The sequence below is a fragment of the Choloepus didactylus genome, chromosome 4 (genome assembly GCF_015220235.1).
Source record: "Choloepus didactylus isolate mChoDid1 chromosome 4, mChoDid1.pri, whole genome shotgun sequence".
NCBI lineage: Eukaryota > Metazoa > Chordata > Mammalia > Pilosa > Megalonychidae > Choloepus > Choloepus didactylus.
The window spans coordinates 32,097,799-32,112,814 of record NC_051310.1 but is presented as its reverse complement, the minus strand read 5'-3'; the positions used below and the strand labels follow the sequence as shown (position 1 = coordinate 32,112,814).

The 15,016-nt window shown below is 38.3% G+C and overlaps 1 protein-coding gene across 3 annotated transcripts in view; it reads right to left on the bottom strand.

Moving 5' to 3' along the window:
- ALKBH1 (alkB homolog 1, histone H2A dioxygenase) overlaps positions 1-15,007 on the bottom strand; it is a 63,682-nt gene extending 48,675 nt beyond the window's left edge. For all 3 annotated transcript variants that reach the window (XM_037832183.1, XM_037832184.1, XM_037832182.1), the window contains exons 1-3: positions 14,815-15,007; positions 12,416-12,524; positions 8,055-8,217 (exon numbers count right to left, since the gene is read on the bottom strand). In XM_037832183.1, coding sequence (XP_037688111.1) covers positions 8,055-8,217; positions 12,416-12,524; positions 14,815-14,997 — 455 coding nt within the window. In that variant the 5' untranslated portion in view covers positions 14,998-15,007. The remainder of the gene's footprint in view (positions 1-8,054; positions 8,218-12,415; positions 12,525-14,814) is intronic.
- Positions 15,008-15,016: the final 9 nt, after the last annotated feature.

Genomic DNA, 15,016 nt, shown 5'->3' with positions numbered 1-15,016 from the left:
GCCTTGTTCTCCAGTTCCTGAGTGTTTTCTTCTGCCACTTGAGATCTGCTTTTGTACGTTTCCACTGCATCCTTCATCTTGTGCTGTGCCTTTCATTTCCATAGATTCTGCCAGCTGGTTTTTTGAACTTTTAGTTTCTACCTTATGTACGTCCAATGTTTTTATTATACGGTTCATCTGTTTTGTCATATCTTCCCTAAACTTTTTGAATTGATTCAGTATTAGTTGTTTAAATTCCTGTATCTCAGTTGAAGTGTAAGTTTGTTCCCTTGACTGGGCCATAACTTCATTTTTCTTAGTGTAGGTTGTAGTTTCCTGTTGTCTAGGCATGGTTTCCTTGGTTACCCCAATCAGGTTTTCCCAGACCAAAACGGTCTCAGGTCCCAGAAGGAAGGACTATTCAGTATCTGGTTTCCCTGAGGGTGTGTCTTAGAAAATTGGTATAACTTGTGAGGCCTCAAGTCACTGTGCTTTTCTGCCCAGCAGGTGGAGACTACCAGCCTGTAACTCCAGACTGGTGTAAGGAGGTGTGGCCCATAGCTGTTTCATCCAGGCTCTGGGGTCTGGTTCCGAATGGAAGGTGGGTAATTGGGTTGGGCCCCATGTCTTTCCTCTTTGGGAAGACAGATCCCCTAGGGAGAGGTCATTAGCATTTGAATGGTCTCTTTTTGCCTGTGCTATCTCCACCCTTGTCTGTCACCCTATCTTTTGAAAGACCTGTTTACAAAGTTGGGCCTTGGCTGGAATCTGGAACTTGAATTTCCTGAGGCTTTCCACCATTTCCCAAACTATTATGAATGGCTCACTGTGACTAAACTGTTTGTGCAAAGAATATGGTTTATGCTGAACACCTGCTTTCCTTTTGAGAGTCTGGGATTTTAGTAAATGTCAGACAAGACACATATGCAATTAAAACCTGGGTACTGAGTCTCTAATGAAATTCCCTAGAAGACAACATTACACATGGGTTATTACAACCAGCTGCTAGAGGGATTAAGCACATTTCTGTCTGATTTGGAAATGACACAGAAGCTTGTGGCTGGTTTCCCCTGGACTTCACCCCACGTACCTTTTACCTTTGCTGATTCTGCTTTGTATACTCTTATTATAATAAATTATAGCTTTGAGTATGACTACATACTGAGTCCTCTGAGTCTTCCTACTTGATCACTGAACCTGGGAGTGCTCTTGGGGACCCCCGACACAACAGGAGACACACAACTTTTGACAATTTGGGAGAAAAGATATGTAGGCTTCGGCCAATGACTGCAAGTAGCTGATCTGAACAATTACTGTGGATTAACAATCATTCATTATTTATTTATTTTTGATGGTAAAAACGAAACAACAACAATGCAGTTATTAATGCAGTCTGAGTTCTACCAATGTTTCTTAAGCTATGGGTACAAATAAAAACTCACTAATGTTCCTCTCTGGAGAATATGTTCCATTTAATAGCCTAAGACAGAAAAGTAAGGATAACTTCTTATTTCTGGATGCATATGGAACTTGGGGCTAAGAGTAATATAAATGTAGTTTCAGAGTTATATAACAAGCCAACAAAGGTGATCCATTCTATTTGTCTTTCCAGAAATGGTATCCAGAACTCAAACTAGATGATGCTGTCAGTATTTAGATGGCAAAAAGAAGAACTTAGAACAAGCTTAGTTTTCACTCAGTGGTTCTCAAACTTCAGTGTGCATCAGAATTACCTATAGGGCTTGTTAAAACATATATGATTGAATGGATGGTGGTAATTACAGCACAACAATGTGAATGTAATTACCAGCACTAATATATATATATATATATATATATATGAATGGGGCTAACAGGGAAAATTTAAAAGTTGTATATAAGTTACTAGAACAAAAGGAAAAAATCCGTGGAACTGCACCACAAAACCGTGAAACCTAAGTCAAACCATGGACTGCGATTAATAGCACAATTTAAAAAATGTGTTAAAAATGTGCTTTCATATGGTGGTATATGGGAACCCTGTGTTTTATGCATGATTTTTCTGTAAACCCACAACCTCTTTAGTAAACACACACACACAGCAAAAACCCATAGATGACTGGGCTCAGCCCTATATATTCTGATTTACTAGCGTGAGGACTGAGAATTTCCATTTTTAACAACTTCCCAAGTGATGCTCACACTACTTTTTGGGGACACCACTTTGAGAACCACTATTTTAGTCAAAAATTTAAAACCAAAAACCTTACATCTCTTTCCAGCTCAATAACAGATTATTTTAATCTTGACAATGAGCCCACATTGTTATAATGTATCAAAACCAGACTAATCTGAACAATGAAGATAACAATAATGCAGCTGTGGAGTAATTTGGAAAGTTAATATGCTACTAACAAACTCCTTTCCACCAAAAGATTCAGTCTAGTGTTCCTCAAGAACAGGGGCTACATTATTATAATTAAAATAGATTTATGGAATTATTGACAATAACACTGATCAAAATTGTAATAAAAAAAGCATGAACAGAACCATCCTTTAACATACCTTCTCTGATGTAGTTCCTTTCTTTAAGAAAGCAAAGGACCATCTCTTTTCTACCCTAACTGTATCACTATAAGAAAGGCTTTGAGGTGAAATCACTGCCCTCCCCCCTACGTGGGATCGGACACCCAGGGGAGTGAATCTCCCTGGCAACGTGGAATATGACTCCCGGGGAGGAATGTAGACCTGGCATCGTGGGACGAAGAACATCTTCTTGACCAAAAGGGGGATGTGAAAGGAAATGAAATAAGCTTCAGTAGCAGAGAGATTCCAAAAGGAGCCGAGAGGTCACTCTGGTGGGCACTCTTATGCACACTTTAGACAACCCTTTTTAGGTTCTAAAGTATTGGGGTAGCTGGTGGTGGATACCTGAAACTACCAAACTACAACCCAGAACCCATGAATCTCGAAGACAGTTGTATAAAAATGTAGCTTATGAGGGGTGACAATGGGATTGGGAAAGCCATAAGGACCACACTCCACTTTATCTAGTTTATGGATGGATGAGTAGAAAAATAGGGGAAGGAAACAAACAGACAAAGGTACACAGTGTTCTTTTTTACTTCAATTGCTCTTTTTCACTCTAATTATTATTCTTGTTATTTTTGTGTGTGTGCTAATGAAGGTGTCAGGGATTGATTTAGGTGATGAATGTACAACTATGTAATGGTACTGTGAACAATCGAATGTACGATTTGTTTTGTATGACTGCGTGGTATGTGAATATTTCTCAATAAAATGAAGATTAAAAAAAAAAACTCTTTAATAGAGAAAAAAAAAAAAAAAAGGACAAAAAAAAAAAAGAAAGGCTTTGAGCTTTGCCTTATGTTTTACAGGGGAAAGAAATCTGAGGCTGTTTGCCCAAGGAGGTAAAGCAAGTCAAAGAAGTCTTACTTTTAAAAGCATTAAGCCCAGTCCAGTCATCACAGCAAAAAGAAAAAAAACAAAACAAAACTTAACTTTGTTTACTGGAAGAAAAGTTGTGATCTTATGAATGTCTGTGCCATTCTGTAGGAGACCATAAATATTTTCAGTAGTATGTTAGCCCCAACTAGGTACCAGATCCCCTCTCTCATTTCATATCTTCTTCTGAGGACTCCATTTCAATTCTGCCTTTGTATTTGCTGTAACACTTCATCTCAAGATGTGAGAGTAGAACTGGCAAACTCTACACATTCTTTTTCTAAGTATTACTTTAAGGGACTCTGGTCCCATGGGTCTCTTGGGTAAGAAAGATTAAAAAAAATTCACTCTTGAGTACTGCAAATGGTCTAAGATCAAAACCGAATTTAACATGCTTCCAGATTATTTTCAAGCAGAAAATACTGAAGAATTGCTGAAAAGGGGTGGGCTGTTTTCTTATTCATTCTGACTTGTCCAAAAGAAGACCAAGAATGCTCAGTGGCAATGGAGCTTCCATACCCACTCTGAAGAATGCAGGAAATATGGTGGCACCTAACCTAACTTTAAATCTTTATTCAATTATCCCAAAGAATGTTTTCAAGCAAGCATGACCCAAATTACTGTTTCTCACTACAAACAGAAACACTTTATGCTCCCTGTCTCCACTGCCTCCTCTAGGCACTAGATGCTCCCCTGGTGAATGTGCCACACAGCAGTTTGCTCTAAGTGCTATATGTAGGTGCTGACATTTCTCTCAGCAATCATGTTCTATGGCACAGCTTTCAACTGGACCCTATCTGAGTGGAAATAAGCTCTGTCCTGCTCGCTTACTGTCTGTTTAGTACACAGTTTGGGGGCCATAAAGAAGCACTGGTATTTTCTTTTCTTTCTTGTCTCCAAGAGACGTTAGTAAGCTATTTTAAAAGCAAAACTACTTACTCGGGACAGAATAAAGCCTGAAGGTTGTTTATGATAAAAATCTTTAAAATCCTACTGCAGGTGTTTTATCAATTGCTTTTATTGTATCCTTCACAACTCTGAATGGAAATACTTCCCTCCATGACCCCAACCTTCTGACCTTCCTTTCCTATTTTCATTTCCATTAAACCTGAGCTTCAATCTCCTGTCTCCAGAACCCCACTCTTTTAGTATTTGAGGGGTCCCTATTTTCTGTCTCTCCTCAACTTGAACCTCTCAGTCAACTACTGCAATTGCTCCACTGGCAATTGCTGAAATCCTTCTGCTATCTCGCATTTATTCAGTTTTATCCAACATCCCAGCTATTGTCCTACACCTTTACCATTCATATAAAGTCCTTAGTCTTCCTCTTGTTCCTTTCCAGGTCAATGAGAAAAGAGAGGCCTAATCAAATGATCCAGTAAATCATTTCAACTTTCCTTCCCTACACCTCTAAACTTATCTAAATCTTTACCCCATTCTTCCCTACTAGTTTCAGAAGTGGTCCTATTTCTTCCTAACAAGGCTAATTCTCACCATGCTATTAGCTATTTCTCTGACAAATTCTGAAGCTTTTCTCTGAATAATTTTTCCTCTCTTATATCAAGTTTTCCTCTCTCCTTGTTTCTTCCACCTGACTGCTACATGTTCAACACTTCACATCCTTAAAAAACCAAAAACTAGTTTCCAAATTTCTACCTCACACTCAAGCTACCCTGCTTATATCCCACCTCTCTCAGCCCCTATCTCTCCCTCTTGTCACTGAAAATTTTGAAAAAGGACTCAATATTTGCTGTGCTCACTCTCTCCCCTCTTTGCAATCCAGCTTTTGCTTACACCACTAATACAAAACAGAGCTTCTTGGTTTCAACTACATCTCTTAATTGTCTAGTCCTAGACCTATTTGATATGGCTGGTCTTTCTCTACTCCTTGAAACATTTTCCTGCCCTGGCCTCTAATAGCACTTTCTTCTATTTCTCATCATCTCCCTGTGGCTGTTCTTTGTCCTTTCCTGTCCTATTCTCTTCACTGCACTGATGCTTCCTAGGGCCAATAGCCTTTTGTTTTTTTCTGTATGTTTTCCATAAAAAACCACATCCATCCCCACTGCTTCTCTATGACCTTCCACATCTCTCTCTCTCACCTTAATTTTGCTCTCAAGCTCAGTTCCATGCTGGATATCTCCACCTGGATACCCCATAGGCACTTCAGATACAGTATGACACAAATTACAATAAGGATATTCCCTGCTCATTCTTCTCCTTTGATCCTTACTTTCATTTGAAGTTTCAATATTACCCTAGCTGCCACTTAGAAATCGGTGCAAATCCTTAGGTTCTTCTTTTCTCTCACTTCTCGTCTCTTGGCCACCAAGCCCTATTGAAATCTCTTTAGCATTTGTCTTTTCCATGCCTTTATCATCCTGCATGGACTACTAAGCTAAAATCTTAATTGTGCCTCTTCCATCTGCTGTATTTTAAATCCATTTTCCTCACTGCCACAAAGATCATCTTTCTAAAATGAAAACCACCTAATTTTTTTTTATCTTTATGAATTCTGATTTCCTAGAAGACCACATTCACACTCCTCTATAAGACACAAAGCCCCCTTATAACCTGATTGCAACTAATCTTTTTAGTCTCCCCTCCAAGTGTTTCCCACAAGGTATCCTACGCTCCACTTTTCACAGACGTGCCCATGACTACACTCTACAGGAATGCTCTCTCCCCTCCCACTCCACCCTCTGCCTAGCAGATTCTTCTAACTTGTTTTTTCACACACAATGCCACCAACGTCTGAGCATATCAGTTTCTTCCAACCCGTGACAACATAAGGTATGACCATCATATTTTTCATTTCTGTTTATTTACTGGACCAAAAAATTGTTTCTCATTGTTTTAGGATGATTTATTAGAGAGAGTCACCTGAGCTATCACAGAAAAAAACAGCTATTAATTTCTGCATTCACATCAGAGGGAAAAACAGGCTGGTTTAATAACATATTCTAAGCTCTCTTTGACTAATTTCACTTAATCATGATCTTCCTCTACTTTGCTCAGTTCTAAAGAAGACACTACTAAAAGCTTAAGAATAGGGCTTTCCTCACTGCTTCTGCCTATATCATAACCTACAGACCAAGAAGGCTTCAAAGGAAAAATCACTGAATTTTAGTTCTCCTCTCTGCTTTCAACTTAAGAAAATCTTTTATTTCTCCTGCTAGAATCAGCATGACAGTTTCTGAAAACTGCATGAGAGCCACTTCAGTCCCAATAGGGCACACAAAACTGGTATAATGGTGTTAAAAGGCACTGTTTTAAAGGATTTCTCACATTATCTTGTTTAATCCTCACAACTCTTCAATGAGGAAAGAACTATTATGAAGTACAGAAAGGTTAACAAACTTGCTGAAGTTTACACCACTAGTAAATGGTGGAGGTGTGATTTGAACCCAGGCAATCTGACTCCAGAACTAATGATTCACATCACTAAACTCTTTACAATCTACCTTTCCATATTTATCTTGTGCTAATCCTACTCATGATTCCCAGGAATGGTTTTCCACAATCTATTCCCAACCTAGCCACTTAGGTGAGCATCTTCGGTATTCCCACAATTTCTTATAAAAAAAATCTCTACTTTGTGACAAACTGTATTTAATTATCTGTTTACATGTCTCTCTCCTCAACTAAATTACAAGTTCCTTGAGGGCAGAAACTGTGTTGTAGCTGTCTTTGAATCTCTAACATGCAGTGTAGTGTCTGACATTCTAGAAACTTGATAGATATCTGCTGAATAAACACAGGAACACATACATTCTGCACTCCAATCTCATGTAAAAATTCACTGTATCATACATCACACCTTTGCTCAGGCTGCTTTCTCCACTGATATCAGCTTTCTTGCTTTTCTGACTGGCAAACTCCCAATCATTTTCAAAGACCCAGTTCAAACAAAGAAAGGAAAAAACGAGGATAATGGGTCCAACTGAAAAATAATTGTTTTCTTTGATCCATCCAACATGCCTGGGAGAATTAATTATTTCCTCCTCTGTGTTCCCAACGGTGTTTTTCTAAATACCTATCATAATACTTTCTGCTTGTAGATACTGAGTTCCTGCCATAGGACAGTGTCATATTGATCTTTGTATCTCTAATGGTAGCATCATGCCTGGCACACAACTGACACTCAACAAATGTTAGTTGAAGCAATGAATGTTGAAAGAACATAAAAATACAAACATTAGTTCTTCTCACAAGCAACAACTGAACTATCATAAAATAGCTAGTAGCATCAACTTCATTTAGGAGAGCAGAATGGCTTTCAATGTTACTTTTTCACAGGCTACTACAAGTCTTCAAAGAAACTCACTTTAAGTAAGTAGGAAAAAACACTGAAGCTGAATGAAATGGATCATTTGATGATTAATGAGGATAAACTTCATATCTCAGCTAAGCTAAACAAATCTTTGAAATGGATCTCAATTTAATATAACTGTCAAAGTATCTGTTCAGTTATTTCCTGGGGAAAGAATACAATTTTGCTGTATTTGCATGGAAACAAAGAAGGAAAATAAACTAGTCACTTACACTGCATTGTTAAAGAATAGTTTCTCCAAAGATCTGTGATGATCTGAGCTGAACAGCAACACTATACTGTGACTGGTAAGACTTACCTCAGGAACTCTTTGCTCTGTTCCCACAGATCTTGGGTTTCTTCTTTAGTCATGTGCTTGTCCAGGTTACATACATTGGGTTTCTGGGAATAGAATTTAAGGCACTGCTTTACCCAGTGCCGCTGGTAACCTGGGAGGAAGGGGTTTGGGATGAAAATAAACCCTATACAAAAAAAAGATGGGAAAAAAGGAGAGGGGGTAATTCTCCATCAGTTATTTAGGTAATTTATTTTGTTGATATCCTTATACTGACTAGTGTTATTTACTCCCAACTCCTTTTGATCATGCTTCAAATTAATGAAAAGCTGTTTTGATAAATGTTAGATATCTACTACTATTTAAATATCTTTTTTTTTTTTTTGGTTATTGTCAAGTGAAACAAATGCTCCATAAGGTTAACTATCAATTGTAATTTTATTTATTTATTTTTAATTATCCATGTGTTGTACCAAAGCAAGCTTTAAAACTGAAAATGACAAAAGTATCCCCTAAAATTTTTCTAGGTACCATCATTTACAGAGTCACTTAAGACTTATTTGATTTATGTCAGGTACAAAAGGCTAACCTCTGACAATGAACTTAATTAAATTAAAACAGAACTGAAAGCTATCATTTAATGAAAACACTGCTATTGATGTACTGTGTCTCGATTTCACATCCACTTTTCTGTATTTGCCTTTGTAATGTGGGGCTGGGACTCTGAAAACTACATTTTTTCTTTGCCAGGAAGCTCCCTGTTAACCTGTACCTACAGCAGATGCTAACGGAAGACTGGAGGACAGAAGTTGCTTCTGATTTATAGTTTTTTTCAAATAGCCAGAATCAGCCTCGAAGGGCTGACTCTCAGCTCCATGGGGCCCCTCCTCCAACCTACTAAAATTTAATAACACCTAACTGTTCCATTAATTTCCCCTCAGGCCCAGGTGTGGTAGCTGCTTCCTGCACTACTCCCTCCGGGCTATCCCAGTGTTCCCTTTTTGCCTTTTCAGTTTATTAATATCTAACAATTCTTTATATTAAATTATCTCAGGTAAAATTATTGCTGTGATTTCTGCCTCCTGACTGATACAACAAGGAAGAAAGATGATACGCATATCTTCTCTTTACTGTACATTGCAAGTAACTACAATCATGTGTGTTGAAAAGATCTTTGTGACCTGGATAGTAACCTAACTCATTTTTCTCTTCTGCATAAGAGGAATAATAATATTTAATTGGAATTCTCTGCATGGTAAAGATTTATTCCATTCATCAAACATTCAACACATGTGATTTATCAGGAACTTTCTTAAAAATTAGGGATTGAGAGATGAAAAACTTTGTCCTTGGTGAAATACCTGGAAATAGCAAAAATATAACTGTATGCCTACTAGGGTCAGCCACTGTGCTAGGAACCTTATACTACCTCAATCTTTAATAACTCCATGAGATAGTTATTAATCCCATTTTAGAGACAAGATAACAGAGGTTCAGAGAGGTAAAGTGACTTCACTGATTCATCCTTTTCCTGGTGGATCTTGTGAGTTTGTGACCACGGTACAAAGCAAAACCAATAAACCACATGGGAAATAAACCCATGGTTTTTCCATTTTAAACACAAGGCTCTAATCAAATGAGTCTCCGAACAATATCATTAATGGTCCACTATCAGAATTCCTAAGGGATTTTAAGCCATAGTGGTTCAGCAGAAAGAAACTTGTGCTGACACAGCAGGGACATATAGAAAATAATCTGAAGATTCTTCTACTATACTAAATCTTACAAAAAACATTTAAAATTGTTAAGTCTAGACTCTTACAGACATGGAAAATATCTAGACTGCTTATAGAGATATTCCCTGAGAGGATAAGCTAGTCATTACAGTTGACTATAACTTATTTTACCCATTTAGTATTATCAATAGCATACACTCCAAACAAAACCTAATGACCAAAGAAAACTCCATTCAACCAAAGATTTTTACCTACTCAGAAAAAATTGACAGCTATTGGTAGATTCAGTTATGTAGGCAGAAGATCTTACAGTAATGCAGCAAGGAAAAAAAAAACAGGAAATCAAATGTAAAAGACTGAGAAATAAAGATGTTTAAAGATGTGGAGAGGATCAGTCATAGAAATTCATCTTACTGGTCATCTAGCTTAATCACTCACTTGATTCTTATATGTCCTCTAAAATATCCCCCACAGTAGTCATCCAGCCAGGGGATCCTATGTTTGCATTTCACATGTCAGTAAAATTCTCAAAATAATCTGGGAGAGTGACAGGACTGCTAACTATTTTGACAAAAAAGGATATTAAAAAATACTAAAACAATCTACCATCTGCTATCACCATCTTTCACAAAATAAAGAATATTATAACACCCTAAAAATACCAGATTAAAGGAAGAATACTTCTGATCTAGTACAAGGCTGAGTAGTGACAGGAAATTTAGTACCTCTTTAGGTAGTCTGTTTCAGACAACTGTTACATTATAAAATTTCCCTTTTATTGGGTTAAGATCTGCCTCCCTTTAATTTCCATGGGTTCTAACATCTAGAGCAACTCCAAAACAGTTTCAATTCTTTTGAAAAATATCTTTAGCTTTATAGCTAATAATTTATTGAGCACTTACTATGTGCCAGGCACTGACCTAAACACTGTATGTGTACACTCACATTTAATCCTCATAATAACCTTATGATGTAGGTCCTGTTTTGATACACATATACACGTGAGGAAATTGTGGCAAAGAAACTTGACCAAGATCAGTCAGCAGATGGCAGGCATCTGAACCCAGGCGGCCTGGGCACAAGAACATTTGCCTTAACAACAAGTCTACACTGCTTCCCATCCCTGCTTGTATATGACAACTTTGCAAATGTTTGATGCTATCATGTCCTTCTTTTACCCCCACCCCAAGTCTCCTCTTCCCTAGACTAAATTTCTGGTTTTCAAACCCATTATTCTCCAACTCACTTTTCAAAGAACAGGCTGTGAAACACTCAGATTCTTTCAGAATAAGTAGTACCCAAAAGTAAACACAGTACTCCTGATCAACTCAGGGTAGGAAAAAAACTGTTACTTCCCATGTTCTGGACATCATACATTTATTAAATGCAGCTTACAGTGGCAAGGAAGATAGAAGAAATTCTCTAAGGCCATAATGAGGTATCAACACAAATGATGTGGCTTAAGTGTGAAATCCTAGAAAACCACAGGAAGCAAGCACATCAGTTTGGGAAAAAATGAAATAAAAATGGACTGCTAAATTTGGTACAGGCAGTCTGAACAATCTATTAAGGCCAGAAGGGAGAGCAGCAGAGAAACATGGATTTGAAAAAAAAAAAGCTAGAGCTGTAAGTGAAAGGGCAGTCTTCAAGAACAAAAACTGCATAGAAGACTGCTTGTGATGTATGCTTCATTTATCCAGTTGTGGAAAGCAATACTTTCATATACAAAAGTCCTTATTCACTGTTTCCTCCATGACTTCACAGTGTAGAAGTAAGTTGAATCAGGCCCTTTATATTAACTATTAAAGCTATTATGCCTTCCCATATTAACAAATTCTTCACTGGTCATAATGTACTAACTAAGAGATGTAGTATCAGTAGATGTGGCCCTTGTCCACACATTCAAATTGGTACAACCCAAACATTTCTTTCTAGAGATTTCTCATGCTTTTAAACTGTATTTGAAATCACAGATTAACATTAACATGTCTTCTAGAGAGAAAGAGGATGACCAAATAAGGTATTTCTGTATCTTCCAAATAGTTCGTATCTCCTAAATAGTTCATAAGAATCTACAATGGCTCAATGATCCTAGGTAATAAGGTTAATAACGTCACACTCTCTTCATTATTATCTTGATTTCCTGAGCTATAAAGTAAGTTATAAAACATCATTAAAATTCTTGCATAGTATTTAACCCACTATGACTTTTAACCTCATTAACTATGATTCTTTTTTTTCAAATGTTCAGCCTGGATGATAGCAACAAATTTTAAGTTGTTACGCCATTTGAGAATGCATGGATTTTTTTGTCTGGAGTGGCAATTATGAATTATTCTGTCATTAAAAATGGTTCTTATACCAGAGTAGGTGTTCAGAATTGTGGCAGGGAGCCCAGCGTAAATGTCCTATTCTTGATTTGTACCTGATGTGCCACTTTTTGCCTTATAAGGCGGGCATTGCTGACACCTATTCTATCCTTTGGGAATGACAATTCAATGTTGAATAAATGGAAACCTTAGACAAGGCAGAATTTTAGGATGGGTTTGAGAGTGTGTTTTGTTTTTTCTTTGCTCATAGTTCCTTTTCTGAAACTATACAAATGATGCTTGAGTGATTTTTGCCTTTTCTGAGGTCAGCTGCACTCACCAGGATAGCCTTCGAGTCCATAGGCTTGCCACTTGCTGACTGGTTGAAGTCCTGCTCTATGAGCATCATGCTCACTGACTGAGGACACACTTAGCTGAGATCTGAGCACCTGTCAGGGAGGAAACAGAAGTCAGAGGGTTAAAGCTATTTTATAAATCAACCCTGGACTCTAACCTCCAAAAACATATTTGGTATGGGGAAAGCTAGGAGTCACAACTCCAGGAACGCAATTTTAGCTCCACCACTTCCCAGATCCAGGACATGAGATGAGTTACTTATTTCTCAAGAGTCTCATTTTCCTCATCTATATATGAAAGAAATATCAGGGAACCATATAAAATTAAGTGGTAAGGAGAAAACTTTTGCTCTACCATTAAATAGGTGGATTTTGGCATTCAAGAATACCTTTCCTTATGGTACTATACCTTTGTGATTTCTTAAAGGACTATGACTCATGAAAGGTGTCTGGTATACTGGAATACCCAGAGCCACAATGCTGTTTACTCAATTGAGCTGTGAGGAACACCAGGCTGGGGAAGGGTGAGGGAATAAAACAGAATGCTCTAACCAGACAGGTAAAAAGCTTCCAATAAAATGAATGTTGGGAACCCTGTTCTGCTAAAAGTACAATATTTGCTCTCTTTTAGATGAAACTTCAAATTGAACTCTGCCTTTGCCAACTGCTTAGATGCTGTTTCAGGGGCTGATGGTTTTCTTTACACTTAACAGCATCTTATGGATGGCTCATTAAACTGGCTAAGAGACTCAACATGCAGTCATTACAGTAAGAATATTAAGGAAAAAAAAGCTTTATTCTTCCATGAATAATAAACTTAGGATCTGGCTTGCTTTAGAACATACCAAATATTCAAGTTTTCCAAAGAGATTAGATTTTATATGCTATTAACTTCTCTAAGTGTGGGGATTTTTAGACAAAATACCAACAAGTATCTGGTGTATGTGCTAGTCTCTATAATAAAATGGCTTTCTGGAACCCTCTGAGAGTCTTGACCAGCTTACCTAAGGACTGATACAATGTTTTTCTTTTAAATATATTGTAATGATTTCTACATTTAATACTGCACTATAATTCAGCACATCCTCAGAGCTGAAGCAAATTTGTGGACCTATTCCATCTTACACAAAACAGAACCAAACTACTGAGCTTTTTTTTTTTTTTTAATTAAGATTTATTCACATACCATACAATCACTACCAAGCTTTTTAAAAGTTTTTCTGCTTTCTCCCTTGCCAGGTTGTTAACCATTACTTTCTCTATTGATCTTCTAGGATGTCTTGCTGTAGCAACTTTCTTCCTCTTTAGTTTGCTCTGTTTAACACCCTTCAAGCTGGGGAAATGAACATCCAAGTTTTCTTGTACTCAACACATTGTATTTATTGAGTGCTTACTATGTTTTAGGTACTGTGCTAGACACCTAATGTCTCACTCTCAGGAGGCTCACATTCTGAAAGTATGCTAATAGTTCCTTCATATAAGGGTAAAAGGTACTGAAGGAGGATTACAGGGGCTCTCACATGAGTCAAATATATTACCCTTGGGTTGCAGATTTTCTGTATGTTATCCTGACAATTTTAAGACCATTTCTGCTAACAAATGAAGGTGCTGAGAAGCTGAGTTCTGGACAAATATGGGGTTACTATAGCATTCCAATTTTATTAAGAGCTATTACTAACCCTGGAAAAAAATGCCTCATTCAGACATCCGTGAATAACACCAAGGGCAAATTAGGCATCATCAGTTTTAAAGGGATTGCAAAGAAAATAAACATAGCATTACAGTTGTGGTTCCCCTTGCCCCTTCCCTCCCGATAGTACCTTCTCTTTTCCTAATTTCCATGGGGAAAGGTAGAAATAGGAACTCAGGTGTTTGTTATTTACTTGCAACTTGGAGGGATAATCTCAGAATCCTTCAATGACTTTTCTTTCTATAAGGTCCAGAGAAGACAGGGACTAACTACATATAGTTAGCAATTGCTTGACTGACAACTTTGGATCACTCTCTCAGTTCTGTGATTACTCGGGTGGTTGGTATTCGTAAGCTGCAGAGTGCTACCCTCACGTGTACGAAGACGTTCTAGGGATTTTGCACAAATCGAAGGAGAAATGTAAATAGACAGTTAACGGAAGGAATAAAAACTAACTCCCAGGCGTTCTTAACGGAGGTCACCGCTGGGAATGGCTGCGTGGAAATAGGGGCACAGTCAGCCCTTCATAACAAAAGTGTGACGCTTCACGGACAAACTCCGCGCCCAAGGGGGGCGGGGATCGCTCAACAAAAAATCGGTGTGGAGGCGAAAAAGGGCAAAGACTTAGACACCCTCCGAGAGGCGGGGCAAGGGGAGGGCGATCGAGAAGCACGCGCCACTCTCAACCCGTACCTTGTGGGCACCGGGAGCCGTGCCGCGAGCTGCGTGGGCTGCCGAGAAGTCGATGACCCCTCCCAGGTCAGCGGTCCCGGGGCGGCTTTGCCGGTAGAAGCGAAAAAGTTTCCTAAAGGCGTCCTCCCCGGGTTCTGCTCCCAGCGTCGCCACAGAGCCTAGGGCCGCCGCCATTTTCCCCATCTCGCCGCCGGGGCACTTT